Source organism: Eupeodes corollae, chromosome 1 (assembly GCF_945859685.1).
Source record: "Eupeodes corollae chromosome 1, idEupCoro1.1, whole genome shotgun sequence".
Taxonomy (NCBI): Eukaryota; Metazoa; Arthropoda; class Insecta; order Diptera; family Syrphidae; genus Eupeodes; species Eupeodes corollae.
The window spans coordinates 68,921,726-68,940,740 of NC_079147.1; the positions used below are offsets into that span (position 1 = coordinate 68,921,726).

At 35.8% G+C, this 19,015-nt stretch overlaps 1 protein-coding gene across 4 annotated transcripts in view; it reads left to right on the forward strand.

Annotated features, from left to right (window-relative positions):
* Positions 1-19,015, forward strand: part of LOC129942649 (catenin alpha) — a 66,229-nt gene that overhangs the window by 36,402 nt on the left and 10,812 nt on the right. The window contains exons 2-7 of one of the 4 annotated variants that reach the window (XM_056051676.1): positions 5,495-5,871; positions 5,945-6,466; positions 6,546-6,572; positions 12,425-13,109; positions 13,177-13,328; positions 13,800-13,872. In XM_056051676.1, coding sequence (XP_055907651.1) covers positions 5,495-5,871; positions 5,945-6,466; positions 6,546-6,572; positions 12,425-13,109; positions 13,177-13,328; positions 13,800-13,872 — 1,836 coding nt within the window. Of the gene's footprint in view, positions 1-5,494; positions 5,872-5,944; positions 6,467-6,545; positions 6,573-12,424; positions 13,110-13,176; positions 13,329-13,474; positions 13,545-13,799; positions 13,873-19,015 lie in introns of all 4 variants that reach the window. The other 3 variants (XM_056051677.1, XM_056051678.1, XM_056051679.1) reach the window with 3 other exon arrangements.

Below are 19,015 nucleotides of genomic sequence, written 5' to 3' on the forward strand. Positions count from 1 at the left end.
TCTAACGAACACAAAAAATAGATATATCTTCTAAATAAAATTAAATTTTGTCTGTGTTTAAAATTTGAATTCATGGAAAATAAAAAGATAAAAAATCCCTTTTAAGTTTGAAAAGTAAAAAAGTTTTCTTTTTTTTATGTTTTTGATTTTGTTCTGACTTTTTAAATGAAAACAGCAGCTATTTTAAATTCAAAAGCTTTTAAAAGTGGTTTCACAATGTTATTCTAATTGTAAGTCAAAAACCTCTTACTTGAAAATATTATACTAATCAGTGTTGTGTTTGATATGCAAATTTTAACTTTGACTTTATGTTTGTATAATTACATACATATATTCATACACGGATACACACATACATACAAAAGAAGTTCAACATGATAATGTCCTTAAACTTGTACATTCCAATCAATATACTCGTATGTACATACATATGTTTTTATGTAGGTATGTTTTTTTTACATTATGAGTATTAAAACCAACTGTTGAATATTATTGCCAGAATAAATATTTTAAAAATAAGTTTACTGCATAGACTGCCAACCACTAGGATGAGGCTACACATTTTGGAATCGATGTTCGCTTTTATAGCTGGTGGAAGTGTTGTATCTGGAAATGTTTACTACCTGTCAATAGATACATATTTGACCATTACAAATTTATAATATTAAAGTGTGCATTGGAAACGAACTTTGGAGTACCTTAAGATAAAAAAATAAACTACTTAAAAAGAGTATAAAATAATGCGTCACTAGGATGAGGCCAAAAGCATTAACGCTTGGACGATTTTAGATTGCTCTAACCATCACGCCCTGAGCATTATTTTATGGATAAAAAACATGTATTTCAAACGTTTTTACAATAGTAATTCATTTTCATATAAAAACCAATATAAGACGGTTTCCTTACTTACTTAAGGTGGCGCTACAGTCCTGTGTAAACTAGGGCCTCACCCAACAAACTTCTCCATCTAGCTCGGTCCCTAGCTAGATGTCTCCAGTTTCGCGCTCCAAGTTGGGTGAGGTCACTTTCCACTTGTGGGCGCCGCCTGATCCGCGGTCTTCCTCTACTGCGCTGTCCTATGGGTGTAGATTCGTAAACTTTCCGGGCTGAAGATTTGGTTTCCATGCGCTCTACGTGACCCAGCCATCTTAGTCGTGGGACTTTTACCATTCTGGCTAAGTCTACGTCGCTGTACAGCCCGTAGAGCTCGTCGTTCCATCTTCTCCTCCACTCCCCTTCGATGCGTACGGGACCGTAAAACACATGGAGAACTTTTCTCTCGAACCGACCCATGGTGCTTTCATCCCCTTTGTCATAGTCCATGTTTCTGCACCGTATAGCAGGACGGGGATGAAAAGGGTCTTATATAGCAACCCTTTGGTCCCTCGAAAGAGGACTTTACTACTCGTTTGCTTTCTTAGCCAAAAAAGAAACTGCGGTTAGCAAGAGTTATTCTGCGTTTGATCTCAGCGCTGGTGTTGTTTTCTGCGTTTACAGCGGAGCCTAGGTAGATAAAGTCCTTGACTACCTCAAGTTCCGTCTGTCGATTGTGACGTTTTGAGCAAGACGTCGGTATTGTATGTCCTTTCTTGACGACAGCATGTACTTTGTTTTGCCCTCATTAACCGTTAGACCCATTTTTGCCGCCTCTGCCTCAATACTCACAAAAGCCCCATTGACATCACGCTGAAGTCTACCGATTATGTCAATGTCATCAGCATATACTAGTAATTGGACATACTTTTGAAAGATAGTGCCTCTAGTGTTGACGTGTGAGCTCTCCACTATTCTTTCAAGCTCGATGTTAAAAAAATCACATGACAGCGCATCACCTTTCCTAAAAACCTTTTTTGACATCGAAAGGTTCTGTTAAGTTGTTTCCAACCTTTATGGAGCAGCGTGAATTTTCCATGGTCATCCCGCACAAACGGACGAGTTTGGCAGGGATACCAAAACTAGACATGGCTCTATACAGCTCGTCCCTGTAGATGCTGCCATATGCGGCCTTGAAATCGATGAAAAGATGGTGGGTGTCGATTTGGTGTTCTTGAGTTTTTTCCAGGATCTACCGTAATGTGAATATTTCTAAACCACACTGATAAGGAACTATCAAGTTGTTGACGATGGTCTTTACACGTTCACATATTACGGCAGAGAAGATTTTGTAGGCGATTTGAAGTAGACTGATTACTCTATAGTTGGTGCAGTTTAGCGGGTCTCCTTTTTTCAGGAGCGGGCAAACAATACGAAGGTTCCATTCATCGGGCATGCTTTCTTCGGACCATATCTTACAGATAAGTTGCTGCATGTTTCCTAACCAGGGGCTTTAAAGAACTCGGCATTCAAGCGATCCGCTCCATCGGCTTTATTAGACTTCAGATTAGATATGGTAATCTTTACTTCGTCTAAGTCGGGAGAACGGGATTGTTGGCTTCGTCGTCTATATTGAATGGATCATCCTGCCATATATCCTGCAGACCACCCCTTCTTATCTTTGAAAACGATAAATTCTGAGTGTCTTCCTGAAATCTTGTTTTTAATAAGATCCAAACAAAAAATAAACAAATTTGTATGTTCTAGTTCTTTAATTTTATTTAAAGCTTTAAGTTCATCGTTCTCATGGCTTTGGTCCACATAATTTTTTGCCTTCTTACAAGTTGGTAATAAAACATTTCTTGCCTTACAAGAACTTCTCCAGCACTCATGTTTAATAATGTCTTTATACGCTGATTTTTTTGTATATCATTTTTTTGATGATAGGAACATACAGTAATTCACTGTTCCTCCTTTTTCCCACAAACTTTTCACAATTCATAATTAATATAAACGAAATAATTCAAATCCACACTTAACAACACTTCGATAATCTGATTTATCCAAAATGACGATGGTTTTTTCTTCAAGCTTTTACATCACCTCGGTTTTACATTGGAACATGATTGCTGGGACCACACTCAGCGGTATTTTCAAAATGAAATAAGGCCCCAAAAAATGAAGTAACACCCTAAAACTCAAGAATATGTTTGTTGTTTATGGCTTCCACCGGTTTTATTCTTAGAAAATTTTATTCCTAGTTTATTCGATAAGCATGTAGAGCTCAAAACAAAGGTGGTCAAGCACAAGCACAATTCGTGGTTTTCTTTTAAAATTAAGAGACTGATGAAGCAAAGGGACGTTTTCGTCATAATAATTTTCGTGACTTTCGAAACAAAGTACGCATTAAAATAAGGGAAGCTAAAATACAGGTATATTCAAATCATTTAAGGAACGATCTACCTTCTAAAACACTCTGGAAAAATATACGAAATCTTGGAGTAGGACCATTGCAAGGAAAATATCCTGAAAACATTAATCCTGATGTTCTTAATGCTAATTTTGCGAAAGTCCAGTCTGAATCTCTTAATGAGGTAAATTTTTTTGAATTTCAGGCAGTTGAAGAAGCTGATTTAGTAGACAGTATTTTAAAAATTAAATCAAAAGCCATGGGGTTTGATGAAATACACCCCTCGCTTATTAAAATAGTACTACCTCACATACTTACCACCCTTAGGCATATTTTCAATACAATCATTTCGACAAGTTCTTTTCCTCATACCTGGAAAATTGCAAAAGTAATTCCTGTGATCAAGAAACCTGCTACTCGCTTAACATCTCCTGAAAAAATCTTAGAAAAAATTCGGTTTTAGAATAAATCACAGTTGTGTATCTTCTATCATTAAAGTAACTAAAGATCTAAGATGTGCTATTGACCATGATCAAGTATAATTTTTAAGATAACTTGTCTTCTCGAAAGCTTTTGATACGGTTAATCACAGTGTTCTTGTTTCCAAAATAAAAAGGCTGTTCCGATTCAAAGATTCAGCATTCGATTTAATGTTTTCTTACCTTGTTGGGAGAAAACAAGCTGTCATCTTTATTCTGTAGTTCCCCAGGGATCAAAACTAGGTACATTGCTATTTTGCATGTGTATTAATGAATTTTCATTGTTGTTGTTTTGTATGAATTTTTTTGAGGTCTTATTTCATTTTTGCTTTTGTTGCCTAATTTCCTGGGGCCTAAGTTCGCAGAGCCCTTAATTCCTCATAATTCAAAAAAGGAACTGTCATCCTCTATTTAGATATAGATTTTCAATTTAAGTTTTAAATCAAACTAAAAAATGAAAAAAAATTACTATAAAATCGATAATGAATTTGGAATTTTAAGATTTCCTGATCAAGTTGCTAATGTCATGAAATCCAAGTTAGTTATGATCCTATGGACTTAAATACAAAATACATCAAAAACTAACTTTAAGAGTGTAGTGTTTCATATTTCAGCTTCAAAAATGTGAAAGAAGACTTGGAGTTAACCATGGTTTTTACCGAAATTAAAAGCATGGGATTCATACTGTTACGGAAGCTTCGGATCATCAATCCCAAACTATCAAAAGGGCTTTGGAAAATTAGAGTGACAGAATGAACAATGCACCGAGTTGAACGATATTGTCTTTCATAATTTAAAAGAATTCTTTTTTTACTAATAAAACCATTATATTTAGAAACATTTAATTATCTTAATTTCAATACAATTCATAAATATAAAAACCTGTATTTGACTCACCCTTTAAATACATTTATGTACATACTCAAAATATTCGTTTCTTTCTCTATATTTCATAATAAATAAAGTTGTTTCATTAAATAATTCGCTTTAAAATGAAATTCTAATTTGTATATTTCCAATACTTCGTTTATTTCAATGAATGCATATGGAAGTGTTACATCTTTAAAATGTCTTATTACCTACCCATAAAAGCTTATTTAATACATTACAACAATAAAACCACTTAAGGCACATATTGATTTTATTTTATTTTGTCACTGCCAGGTGCAGTTCATTTTCATTGCAAGCAACAACTTATTGGATTTAATATAACCTACAAACCTTGAAGTTGAAAAAGTTGAACATAACAATTCAAGACTTTTTAATTGTGTATAGTGTTTCGAAAAGTTTTTTTCTAAAAAATTATCATATTTGAAATTAAGTTCAATTAAATGTGAGAGGCTTCTTCTTTTTCTTTTTGTATTATTATAAAATTTGCATCTAACCAAAACCTTCAACCATTTTCCGACTCAGAAATTAAGCTCTAAGCCTTTGAACTTTTGTTATCATTAACCTGTATCATAATAAATTGCAATATTAAAATTATCTGGGTGTATATCTTTAACCTATCGTTGGATTTGTACTTCGTTAAAGTTTCTTTGTTGTTATTATTCCCAGAAATGAAGTCCCCCAACTTTTTGATATTTGTCTTAATTGTTTTAATTCTCTTCAAGATTTCATATATTGTGATGTTGCTAGGACACACCTAAACTGGGATTTAATCCAATTTCTTAAACCCATATTATTTAAAACAGGATGGAGTGGGGTTCATTTCTTTAAACTAATCTGTAGTATTTAAGTTTTAAAATAAATTGTATGTTATTAATAACCAACCTTTTTAATCATTTAAAAGGTAAATCCAAGCGTGCTAGCGCCTTGGTGGCAGCTGTTGAGAAGGCAACTGAAAACTTCATCCAGAAAGGAGAACAAATAGCCTATGAAAATCCCGACATTACACAAGAAATGTTGGCAGCTGTGGATGAGGTTCGCAAGACTGGCGATGCCATGAGCATTGCAGCACGAGAATTCTCCGAAGATCCGTGCAGTTCTTTAAAACGTGGCAATATGGTACGGGCAGCTCGTAATTTACTGTCAGCTGTGACACGCCTTCTGATCTTAGCCGATATGGTTGATGTTCATTTGTTGCTCAAATCACTGCATGTAGTCGAAGATGACTTGAATAAGCTTAAAAATGCATCTAGCCAAGATGAACTGATGAATAATATGAGAGTAAGTTTAAAAACAACAACAATCCAATATTGTGGAATTTAATTTCTCAATATTTGTTATGTTTTAATTTTAGCAATTTGGAAGAAATGCTGGTGAATTGATTAAACAAGCTGCCAAGCGTCAACAAGAACTTAAAGATCCCCAACTGCGTGATGATTTGGCAGCTGCTCGAGCAATGCTCAAAAAACACTCGACAATGCTTTTGACAGCATCCAAAGTTTATGTTCGTCATCCTGAACTTGATTTGGCCAAAGTCAATAGGGATTTCATTTTGAAACAAGTTTGTGATGCTGTTAACACAATCAGTGATGTTGCCCAGGGCAAATCTTCTCAACCAACTGATATATATAGCGGAGCTGGAGAACTAGCAGCTGCATTGGATGATTTCGATGAAGGTATCATCATGGATCCATTGACCTATAGTGAAAAACGTTCACGGCAACTATTGGAAGAACGATTGGAGAGTATTATTAGTGCTGCGGCATTGATGGCCGATGCTGATTGCACACGCGATGAACGTCGTGAGAGAATTGTCGCCGAGTGTAATGCTGTTCGTCAAGCTCTACAAGATCTATTATCTGAATATATGGCTAATGTAAGTAATTTTAGTTTTATTATTGTTTTTAAATATTTAATTTAATTTTTCAATTTTTATATTTTAAACAAAACATCAGTTAATTGCAGCAAAAACAAAAAAGTTGGTATGTACGCAGAGTTAAAATTTCCTCTGTGTTTTGTGTGGAATTTTTTGTTACTTGCAATTTTTGTATAGCTAGCTAGCCTAAATACCTACATATGTATATTGATAAACTATATTTGTGCCTTGTACTAAAAATAAATTAAAAACAAACTTATTCACTTTAAAAATGTAAGGATTTGACTGTAAAGTGATGTAACACTGTGAGTCGGTTTTACCTCAAGTTCCAAAGTCCTGTCAGTGGCAGAGTACAAATTTTAAAGTTAAATGTCATGGAATATTACAAGAGGAAATCTACGTCTTTAATGTTGTTCTTCTGCAACAGCTTTTCCACTTCCACCTTAACCGTCTTTTAAAATCGTTTAGTGGTTCCTACTATGTGTTTTTGAAAATAGTCTAGCTGGAACTTCCATACGACTTTACAGATCAAAATCAAATGGGGTGGCGCAACAGTCCGTTGTGAACCAGGGCCTAGTGACTTACAACTCTCAACCATTCCTGTGTGCGAGTACTGTTGTCAGGAATGGAAGGGACCTACAATTTAATGCCGAATCCGAACGGCTAGTTTGAGAAAGCACTTTTTCATGACAAGAATTACTCTTGGAGAATTTGTCAATTCCTCGCAAGAGGCAGTACCCGCGAAAATTATTTTTTTTTTTTTTTTTAAATTAAGGTGGATAAAGATAGATTGTGGCATGGGCTGCCTGTTAGAACGCTCTATCTTACATGCAACAGAAAAAAGTCGATTAACATCTCTCTCAGAAAAATGAATATTGTTATTTATTGTTGTTATTAAATATTATTATCAATAATTTTTTTTTTGTTGAGGAGGATTTGCGGGGAGGCAGTGGTGTGCCAAGGTCAAAGTCTAGCAAAGTCGTGGCATTTTTTTGCAAAAGATAGCTTTCCATTAAGCTTGAGGAGATCGGTTTTGGTGAAGATATTGAAGATGAATAAAGGTGCGTTTTTGGCTAAATTAGCTGCCCTGTCGGAATAATACCAGTGCTTATAGTTATCCGTTTTCATATATCACCACATAAGATGTCCATAATTTTAGAGCCTTCGGTGACCAAGACGTCGGTGTTGTATGTCCTTTCTTGTAGACAGCATGTACTTTGTTTTGCCCACATTAACCGTTAAACCCATTTTTGCCGCCTCTGCCTCAATACTCACAAAGGCCCCATTGACATCACGCTGAGTTCTTCCGATTATGTCAATGTCATCAGCATATGCTAGTAATTGGACAGACTTTTGAAAGATAGTGCATCTAGTGTTGACGTGTGAGCTCTGTACTTTTCTTTCAATACCCTCAGCATTAAATGCGGTTCCATTATGATTTTTCCACTTTCGTCTTTGCAGCCTTCGGTTCTAGGTTTATGTACCTGTGAATTTCGTTTCACCTGTACATAAAACTTTCGAACTTCATTCCTGCTTTTAAACCTCTTCTGCTCATATCCTTTCATCCTTTTATACAGCGCCGCTTTGCGTGCCTGTTGTTTGGCTGCATTTGCTTGCCGACATTCCTCATCGAACCAGGGGTTCCTTCTTGGTGGCTTCTTGAAAACCAGCACATCAGAGGCGTCTTCTCTGATTGCATCTTGGCAACGTTGCTACTGGTTTTCGATTCATTGTGTTGGCGGCAGAGAACTTCGAGAGAGGTTACTTGTAACTAGGCTGATTTTTTGAGCCCCATAGCCATTTTGTTATTTTTTACAAAGCGTGCACCATTAAATGAACGTGCGTTGGTAGCAAATAATCCACTATTTTTCTGCAGATTTTCTTCAGGCTATTGAGTTGAATGTTGATGGTATTTGAGCGTTCAATAATGAAAAAGTTTGATTTTAAGTATATCAAATTTTGTTTGATCAGGTTGGTTTCGAAAATTTAAGGTATGGCAATGGCATAAACTCATAATGATTAACTGGGTAGAGTCTTATGCTAAAACAATAACTATCAAAAATGCTGTGGAGTTTTGGTTTCGAGTTTCCAAAAAATCAAAGGTCATTGGTGAATACCAATTTTTATACTTTAGTCAGTTTGCTTTAAATGCCCATATCCTACCGGCAACTAATCAATGCAAGATCTTTTTCTTACACGAAAGCATTTAGTATTAGTCGTTCAAAGCTAAAAGTTTAATTTGTAGATCCTATTATGTATGTGGCTTTGAATTCATTCCTATGTAAAGAAAATACGTTCCAATAACATAAAATAATCCAATTCTAATATTTACTAGCAATTTCTAGTTGAGTATGAAAAAGAAGTTACCTCTGACTTAAACAAAACTTCAAAAGAAATATCATGTAAATATTAGTAACTAATATAACAAAGGTGACCATTGTAACCATTGCATAAGCAGTACCCAGCCACAACCCGTGTCTTAGTTAAATCAGAATTTTTGGGATCACAGCCCTGAATCTAACCTAAAATGATAGAAAAATTTTAAAATATCGATGAGATAAGAGGTAGCCTTTTCCCACGGACTGTCTTTGGCATCTTTATACGACTTCTACAGTGGCTTCCATCACTAATCGGCACATGGAATATACATTTTCGCAATGCATTTCCTCCAAGAAAATGTATGGAGAAAAAATTAAAACCATTTTTATTTTCCATAAATTATAATTTAAGCCAATTAATATTAAAAACACCTCACGTATAATCGAATACTTAATAAATAGTACTTAGTTCGATTCCATTCCTTTTAATCTCTTACTCAAGGCGTCGAGATATTCATACCTATTACCGATGTCGACTCGTTTTTTCGACGACTCTCGTTTTCTCTGTCGTGTCGTTAAGTGGCATTCCATAAGTTCTTCGACGAATTTGTAGCAGATTTTTAAAAGATGCAAAAGTAACAAACATCTGTCAAAATGAAATTAAAGTCTAAATAAAAAATCATTGTTCAATGTTAAACAAATGCAGTTTTATTTAATTATTGGTAAATAAATAAGTTATTAAAATGATAAGTATAGAAATGTATTACAACAGGAGTAGCGATAGTGATGATGATGCATCTGTAGCCTGAGTTCTTGTTGATGTATGTCCGTATGTAGTCGTCAAATTATTTGGAAGGAAATTGGGCTGGGAAACACCAATTTTATTTCCGTGTTTGTATTTAATCAAATTTGCTACAGCATCTTCCAGCGAAGATACAATTTGCAAATGGTTTCTTTTGAATTATCTATTATTTTCTTCTTCACTTTGAACTTAAAGTCGACCCAAACCTGATTAAAGCAAACATTAAAATATTGTTTACATTAATGAAATGAGCGATTCAAACATTTTGAAACTGACAGTTTTGCGAACTTCCATTTCTTCGTCGTGAGCAAATTTTCAAACGAGAGATACCGTCGTTTTTTACATTGTCGTCGTTATCTTTCGTCTTACAGAATGCTGAATGAAAGCGCTCAACACACTTGACGTTTACACACTACAAAAAAACGAGTGACAAAAGTTGAAAACGACTTATGGAATGCAGACTGTGTCGTGTCGTATATTTTGCTGTCGTTTACGACATCGGTAATAGGGCTGATTGAAGAGACAAGTTTTTAACATACTGAAAGCCTGTCTTAAGGTCATCAATGTTTCTAAAGATCTTTTTAAGCAACTCGACGTCACTGTTTATCCATTATATGTTCGATTGCATTAAGGTCATGCGACTTTTTCTGTGTTTTCAGCACCTAAGGGCATTTATACAATAGCAACGTCCTTTCTGTACAAGCTGTGTGCTTTGGGTAGTTATCCTGGTGAAAGATGAAATTGTCTTGTAGTCCGAAGTTCACTGACACTGGACTACAAATGTTTGTTAATAATATTTATATTAGCCATTTGATAAATTTTTTACCCTCCACAAAATATTAGATCCGATTATTAGAACTTGAATCACATCCTCATACCTTAACCAAAAAGGCCATGCATACAGTAGCCCGAGTAGGCTTATGACAAAATTCTTCATTTGCTTTTTACCATTCATACATTCTTCCATCTGAACCCTTAAGGTTAAATGTGCTGACGAAGGGTCTTTGGACGATCAGTGTATACCAACGATTAAAGGTAGCCCCACAGGAGGAAATCACATGGGTCTAAATGTGGCGATCGTGCTGGCCACTGAAGATCTTCTGTAAGAGAGATGAACCGTTCGGAGAAGTGCACACGCAAAATATTTATTGACCTTCTTGCCGTGTGAGCTGTGGTGCAATCCTGTTGAAACCACACTTCCCCTATATTCATTTCTTCAAGTTTGGGCAGAAAAAAATCCACAATCATGCTGACATAACTTTCTGAATTGAGCGTAACTGCTTTTTCGTTCTCTTCAAAGAACCATGGGCCAATAATGCAAATTTTAGATATTGCACACTAACCACTATGCTTATGCTGCTCATGAAGTTATCGCGGGTTAGTGGGACTCCAATATCGCTTGTTTTGTTTGTTCACACATCCTGAAACATGGAAATGTGCCTCGTCACTAAAGAAAACAAGGGCGCCTGAGGCAGGTTTTCAAGTAAGACTTTGCATTTTTCCGCGCAACATAATCGCGTGGATTAAGTTATTAGGATAAAAGGCACTGAATGTTTATGTGCAGATCGCCTAGTGGATTTCAAAATCGCCGGCCTTACCCTTTCGATGTTTTCAGGTGTCCTGACGGTTCTGCAAGGTCCATTATGTTTCTTCTGCACACTACCGGTATCCTTGAACGTGTCCACCCACAAACAAACCGATGATATTAAAGTGGTTTCTGAATGCACTCTGAATTGCGATGATCGAACGGCTGAAAGAAAAGTAGGCCTCCACGGCGAACGCGCCACTTGCTTAGTCCACTGCATTGTTGACACTGAACTAGTCAAAACGAAAACCTTAGATAACGTACTTTCGAGCAAGCCATAAACCAACGCTCTACCATTAATAGCTGCTCAGTTGCAAAAGTTTCAGATAAGGAAGTAACCACGCTCCACCCTGTATAACTTTTTATACAATGCTGCACGGCTTTCAGTTATTACTTCAACGGCGATGCTTCTTCATCTGATGGTTTCGTTGCAGACTTCTTTACTCGTGATCTCTTTTAAAAAAAATCTTTAGATTCCGAAGATAACGTAGAATTTTTGTTGATTTGCCTAAAAAGAAGCATCTCATCGATGAAACTCCGATGCACAATCTCTGCTACTTCTCGTACTGATTTACCGTCCTGGCTATGCAACAAAGGCAATTTTCGAATTTCCGTTTGTTTTTCTTTTGGTGCCATAAATGATAATTAAGTTCTACTACTTCTATACATTTTCTTGGAGAAATTATAAATAAATAGGGTGGCGCAACAGTCCGTTGAGAACTAGGGCCTAGTGACTTAAAACTCTCAAACATTCCTGTGTGCGAGTACTGTTGTCGGGGATGGAGGGGACCTACAGTTTTAAGCCGAATCCGAACGGCTAATTTGAGAAAGCACTTTTCATGGCAAGAATTACTCTTGGAGAATTTGTCAATTCAAAACTTAAGATGGCATATCCTAGGCAGGGATCAAACCCAAGACCTCTGGCATGACAGTCCATTCGCACTTACCATCATGGAGAAATTGTATTACGAACATTTTTTGATTTTCCTTGTCCGATTAGTTGTGAGAGCTACTATACTTGCTTGCAAAGAACTTCTCAATTTTATTTAATAGAACTTTTAATTGCTAAAGTCCAACATACTGTATTTTCGAATACCCAAATAAGAGCATTCCCAAGTACTAAGAAAATGTTGCTAATCAAATTAACACATATTATTCATTTCACGTATCATAAAACCACAATCACGTTTGCTTTACCCTGAACATGTTCTTTTAGGTTAAACATAATCTTATTTTCGGTATTTTTGTTTTAGATGGGTCAAAAGGACAATAGCGCCGGCTTGGATAGAGCTATCGATCAAATGTGTCGCAAAACACGCGATCTGCGTCGCCAACTGCGCAAAGCAGTTGTTGATCATGTTTCTGATTCGTTCTTAGAAACTACTACCCCACTTATTGATTTAATTGAAGCAGCCAAAACTGGCAACGAGAAAAAAGTTCGTGAAAAGGCTGACATCTTCACTAAGCATGCTGAGAAATTGGTCGAAGTTGCTAATCTTGTGTGCAGCATGTCGAACAACGAAGATGGTGTTAAAATGGTACGTTTCGCTGCTGCACAAATCGAGAGTCTATGCCCTCAAGTCATCAATGCAGCTTCAATTCTGACTGTGCGACCAAATTCAAAGGTAGCACAAGAAAATATGGCAGCTTATCGTCAGGCTTGGGAAGTTCAAGTGAGAATTCTCACTGAGGCTGTCGATGATATTACAACTATTGATGATTTCTTGGCCGTCTCGGAGAATCATATACTGGAGGATGTGAATAAATGTGTGATGGCATTGCAAGTGGGTGACGCACAGGATTTACGAAGCACTGCTGGGGCTATTCAGGGAAGATCGGCCAGAGTGTGTAATGTTGTTGAAGCCGAAATGGATAACTATGAGCCGTGCATTTATACCAAGAGAGTTCTAGAGGCTGTCAAGGTTCTCAGGGAACAAGGTAACGTAGAACATTAAACTCATTATTAATTGAATTAAATATTCATAAATTACATATTTGATTTTAGTTATGTCTAAATTTGATCAGAGAGTTGATGTTGCTGTTGAAGCTCTCGCAACTAATTCCAATAAGGATGTCGATGAAAATGATTTTATTGATGCTTCTCGATTGGTGTACGATGGAGTGAGGGAGATTCGTCGAGCAGTCCTAATGAATAGGGTAAGTTTCAAATGTTCCTTCTATTTTTATTTTGTTTTGTGTTTTTATTTTTATTTTATGTCCGTCTGCTAAATGTTTTCATTTAAATTGAATTACAATTTTATCAAATTTATATAATAATAATATGTAAAATGTAAACAAAAAAGGATGAAGATGACCTCGATCCAGAAGATGTGGAATTCGATGAACACTACACAACCGAAACTAGAAGCAAATGTAAGCAAATCGATTTATCGATGGGGTCGAACAAACATACATACATCCTGCCATTTTGTACTACTACCAACCCCCCTGTGTCTTGTCTACATTGCTTAAATGTCTACTTTGTTTTTAATGTCCTAACATCATTTTTTTTCATTTTTGTTACATACATTTTTGTTTTATTTAACAATACTTATTCATTTTAACTAATTTCGTTTTTGTGTTTTGCATCTTGCTTGGTGTTTTTTTCTTTTCATTTTTATTTTACAGAGCTCAGAAGATTTAGATACAGATACTGAATTTGAACCAGTCGAAGATATGACATTGGAAACTCGTAGTCGATGTATGAGAATTTTTGTATTTATGTGTTTTTTGTTGTTGTTGTTGTTGCACTTTCGTCTGTATATTTGAATGAATGTGTGTTTTCTTCAAAATGTTTATAGTCAGCTTCATCTGATTTTGACTTGCACCTTATAGAAAAAATAAAACACGAATGGAATTAAGACTTTTTGTGCTTCAAAATTTGATAAGAAAGCTATAAACTGTTCTGAAGAAAATGCAAGTAATGTTTTGAGTAGTTAGTATTTTCTATTGCATGTCTTTTTTGTAAAACTGAAAAGTAGTGTTGAATCAAAATTATTTTTTGACAGAAAATTTTAATAGGAACCTGCAACATCTCACTTAGTGTCCTTAATCGTTAATAAAAAAAGAAAGCGAATGTTACAAAGTAAAGAAACTGTGAAAATGCCATGCAAGACTTAGTTTGTATGATGGTATTTGCAAGTTTATTATTGAAATCAGTCCGATTTGTTGAATTGAAAATATTTACAATTGTAGACGTTTTAAGTTCACTTTATAGTGATGTCTGGGCTTGCGTGTCCATTCGTCCGTACGTTTGGTATTTTGGTTAATCCAAAATATCTCACGAACCAATAAGCTAACGACTTGAGATAAATTTTATATTATAAAGGATTATCCATTTTGCGGTTTTAAAAGTAAACGTAGAAATAGATACAAAATATGTTTTTTTCATAATATTTCTTTGTTATTATAAATTTTGAGCGTTTAAATTATGTGTGAAACACTACGTGGGTTAAAGGCAAATTTTGTGTTGGCATACCGCCATACTGTTTTATATAGGCCAGCTGTTTTGGCACTAAGTGAAACCCAAGTAGGTGAGGATTCCGATCCTGCTGAGTTTTTTATTCATGGGTATAGCTTGGTGCCTTTATTCTTTTCCCACCATGGTCTCGCCATATACATTAGGAATGATGTTGCTTATCAGCTCTTACCACATTATGGTCTTTGCACCAATTCCTTTTTTAATTATATGTGGTTTAAATTGTCCGTAAATAAGCAAATCATTCACTACTGCTTCCTTTATCGAAGCCGAAATTTAGATAGAGTATCAACTTCTCGTGAAGTTGATACTTTGTCTGATTCCATCCAGAGAAATGTTTCATCGTATCCTCGCACTGAAATCGTTGTTACGGGCGATTTCAATGTACACAATTCTTCATTGCTTCAACATTCAGCCCAGACAACACCCGATGGAGTGTGTGCAGAAATCTTCGCTGAGTTAAACCACCTAACTCAGCTGGACGTTGAAGGTGGAGCAGAAAACACAATTGACTTGTTTCTTACCTCTGACCCTGATAAGTACACTGTTAGTGTTCTATCTCCTCTAGTCACATCTGACCATTGTGTTATATAAGCAAATTTCTCGTGTCAAAACTGTTCAGTTAAAGAAATAACTTCTAAGAGAACCGTTTGGCAATACGAGAAAGCCAACTGGGACGGTCTCAATAATTACTTCAGGATTTTTAACTGGTCACTATGCTTTCTCGATAGTGACGTTGACGCCAGCGCTGATATGATCACAAGTTTAATTCTCCTGGGAATGAGAACTTTTATACCGAACAGGGTTAAAAGTATCCGACCCAAGGAAAACGCGTGATTTGATGCGACGCTTGGTTTGTTGTGAGCTGTAAAGAGGTTATTAGGGCCTAAGAGGAGAAGTTTCCGTAAAGGCAGTAAAAATGTTTGGTCATTTGTAAAAAACATGAGGAATTCTTTCTCTTCATCGGTTCCTACGCTCGTTGTCAATGACACTCCTTTTGTTAGCTCTTTAGAGAAAGCGAATCTCTTTGCTAGGCAGTTCGCGGCTAATTCTATGCTGCCAGTGAGTGTTATGATTCCGCCTGTACTTGAGCGAGTTCGTGATTCTAAGGGACTAATCTTTTTTCGCACTCCTACTGTGGCAAGAGTCCTTAGAGACCTAAACACACATAAATCCGCTGGTCCGGATGGTATCCCCGCTATTGTTCTAAGCGTCAGCTTTTTCATTTGTCCTACTCCTCAGGTCTCATTCCGAGCGGGTGGAAAACGGCATTTGTCCAGCCTATTCCCAAAAAAGGCGAATATTCCTCACCCTCTAACTACCGACAGATTGCACTTACGTCCCTTCTTTCAAAGGTCATGGAAACGCTGATTAATTATCAGCTCAAGAAATATCTTGAAGATCAAATCAAAATCCTCTTAATGGCCGGCAATACAGCTTTCGTAGCAATAGGTCCACTGGTGATTTCATGGTCCATCTCACTCAACAGTGGAGCAAATGTTTACGTTGTTTTGGAGAAAGTAAGATTATTGCATTCAATATTTCAAAAGCATTTGATAGGGTTTGGCATCAGGCTCTCTTGCGTGCTTTCTGTTTTCATGAATCCCTGCTTCATTGGATTAGTAATTACCTTTCGGATCGTTCAATACAAATTGTATTGGATGGAATCAAGTCTGAAAATCACAAAATTAAGGCTGGTGTGCCCCAGGGCTCTGTTCTATCTCCAAAACTCTTTCTCATTTTTATTAATGATCTCCTGTCTGCAACATCTAATCCAATACATTGTTTCGCTGATGATAGTACTCTTAGCTTTTCATATTCGTTTTCAGACTCACATCCCTCTTCTTCGGATGTAAAACTGCAATGACAAAATATGATAAGCTCATTAATTTCCGACATAAACAGCATTCATGAATGGGGATTTAAAAAACCGCGTGGAATTTAATGGTTCGAAAACGCAATGCTGTCTTGCATCGTTAAAGCGAGATATACCCCCATTGCCATTATCCATGGATGCCAGTTGCATCAACGAGACTGAACAGCTCGATATTCTCGGTATGTGTATCACCAACCACCTCTTGTGGAATGATCACATACTCGATGTCGCCAAAAATGCCACAAGGTGTTTGGGTTTCCTTAGGCGATACAAGAAATATTTCACCCCTTCTGATCTGGCTGTTATCTACAAGACTTACATACGTCGAAAGCTTGAGTATAACTCCCATCTCTGGGCTGGTGCTTCTGCAACTTACTTAAGCATCTTGGATAGTATTGAACGTAGAGTATTTAAATTGATAGGTGAAAATATCATCATAAGTTTCATTTACTTCGCTTGAACATCGTCGTAAGGGCTTTTGTCTGACCCTTTTTTACCGTTATTTTAACGGCTTATGCTCTAGTGAAATAGCCAGTTGCATTCCTCCCCTTATACAGTTCAACCGTAATACTCGCGCTTCTAGGAATGCTCATCAGTATACCCTCGAGCCCAACTTTGACCGTACTGTCAAATACAGAGATTTGTTTTTTAGCCTACTACACGAATGTGGAATGCCTTACCACACTCTGTTTTTCCTAATCATTGCAATATTCAGCAATATTCCTTTTAAACCCTCTCTCTTCTTTTTAGTGCTCACACTGTGGCTCTGCATAATAAAGGTAGTAATACCCCCTTCAGTGTGTGCTTATTATAAAAACAAAATTTAAAAAAATCATTTACATGACCATCTATTGGGCAGTATCTCAGCCATTACTTATGTTACCTTTTAAGTGCTCAAGAGTTAAAGGTTTATCTGCATGAACACGGTCTTTGGCGTAGCCCCACAAAAAAATCCAGAGAGTCAAATCGCATGATCTTAGTGGACAGTTGATATCGCCTAAACGAAAAATTTCGCGGCCAGAAAATGTTTCTTGCAATAAAGCCATATTCGCTCGCGTTGTGTGTCACCGTCTTGTGGAAACCACATATCCCCCAAGTCGATTATCATATCACCATAAATCTCCGATTTTAGTGACCTCTCTTCAATTACTTGAGGATTTTCAGAACCCCGAATACGACAATATTTTTTATTAAATTACCCACCGAGTGAGAAATGCGCTTCGTCGTGTAGAACATTTTGTTCGAAAAATCGCCGTTAACCGCCTGTTGTTCAAGCACCCATTTGATGTATCCACGACGCACAGTGGTTCGGTTTGTATGGGAAAGCGGAAAAAATGCTGTTTAATCTGAACGGATTTAAATCAAATTTGGCAAACATGTTAAGATTAGGCTTATATGTATATGCTTGGTCAAAATTTGGTAAAGAAAAAAATATTAGAAAAAAAATGTTTGACATTTTTATTACATTTGATTGTTTTAATGTTATATTTAATAATAAAAGTTTTTTTTTAATAAAATCTTAACTTTTTATTTTGAATAAAAAATAATTATTAACTATTTGTATTATAAAATTAAATAAATAATAATAAATAAATGTAGCTCTCTTGAGTAAATATACAGCCAAACTTCTTTATAACGAACCTTCAAGCTAAACATTTTTTTATACAAAATTAAGGAAGTTTTATAAAAAAATGGTTATATAAACATTTTTTTTTATTTATATTTTCAAAAAAAAGTATACAAAAAAATTCATTTTAAAGAAATGTACATATGTCTTTTTATTCTTTTCATCTCTTTTTAAAATAAAACTTCGAATGCATATTATCAAATGCAGCTCTCATATCATTATCGTTGGGTTTTTTTCGAATAAATTCGATTTCAGCATTATCATCTGATGAGTCCGATTCCTCATCCTCAGATTTAATTACATTCAAAATTGTTTCGTCTGAAGAGATCTCCATTGTAGCAACATTTGCATCCACTGCTACAGAGGATAATCATCACTTGGTAAAACTCTGTTAAAGTTGCTGTTGTTCTCGATTTATTAATGATCTTATTGTTGACAATGGAACTGAATCTTCATCGGACCAATTATCAAAAGTACCAAACCCAGCTTTGTTAAAACAATTGCACTTGTTTTAACATCGACGCACCAAGCCTTATAAACATCTGTAATGGCATTCAAAGGATTTCATTTGTATTCTCGTCCCTGATCCATAGCTTCAAAAACTCTCTTGTAAAAATCGGTGAAAGGAAAACATGTGTTTTCTTACACGAAAAGAAAGCTTATTAAATTTCCTTTAAAAAAATATGGTATGCATTTTTTCCTGTCTGTAATTGTCCACAAAAAATACTGAAGTATTTAATTTGTGTGTCCTTCTGAAACTCTTTGGGCCACTAACTATATGGCTCATTGCCTGCATGCCTAGAAAATAAGCATTGTAACAAGTTACTTTATCATCTCCAACGATGCCACTCGCTTCGAAGATG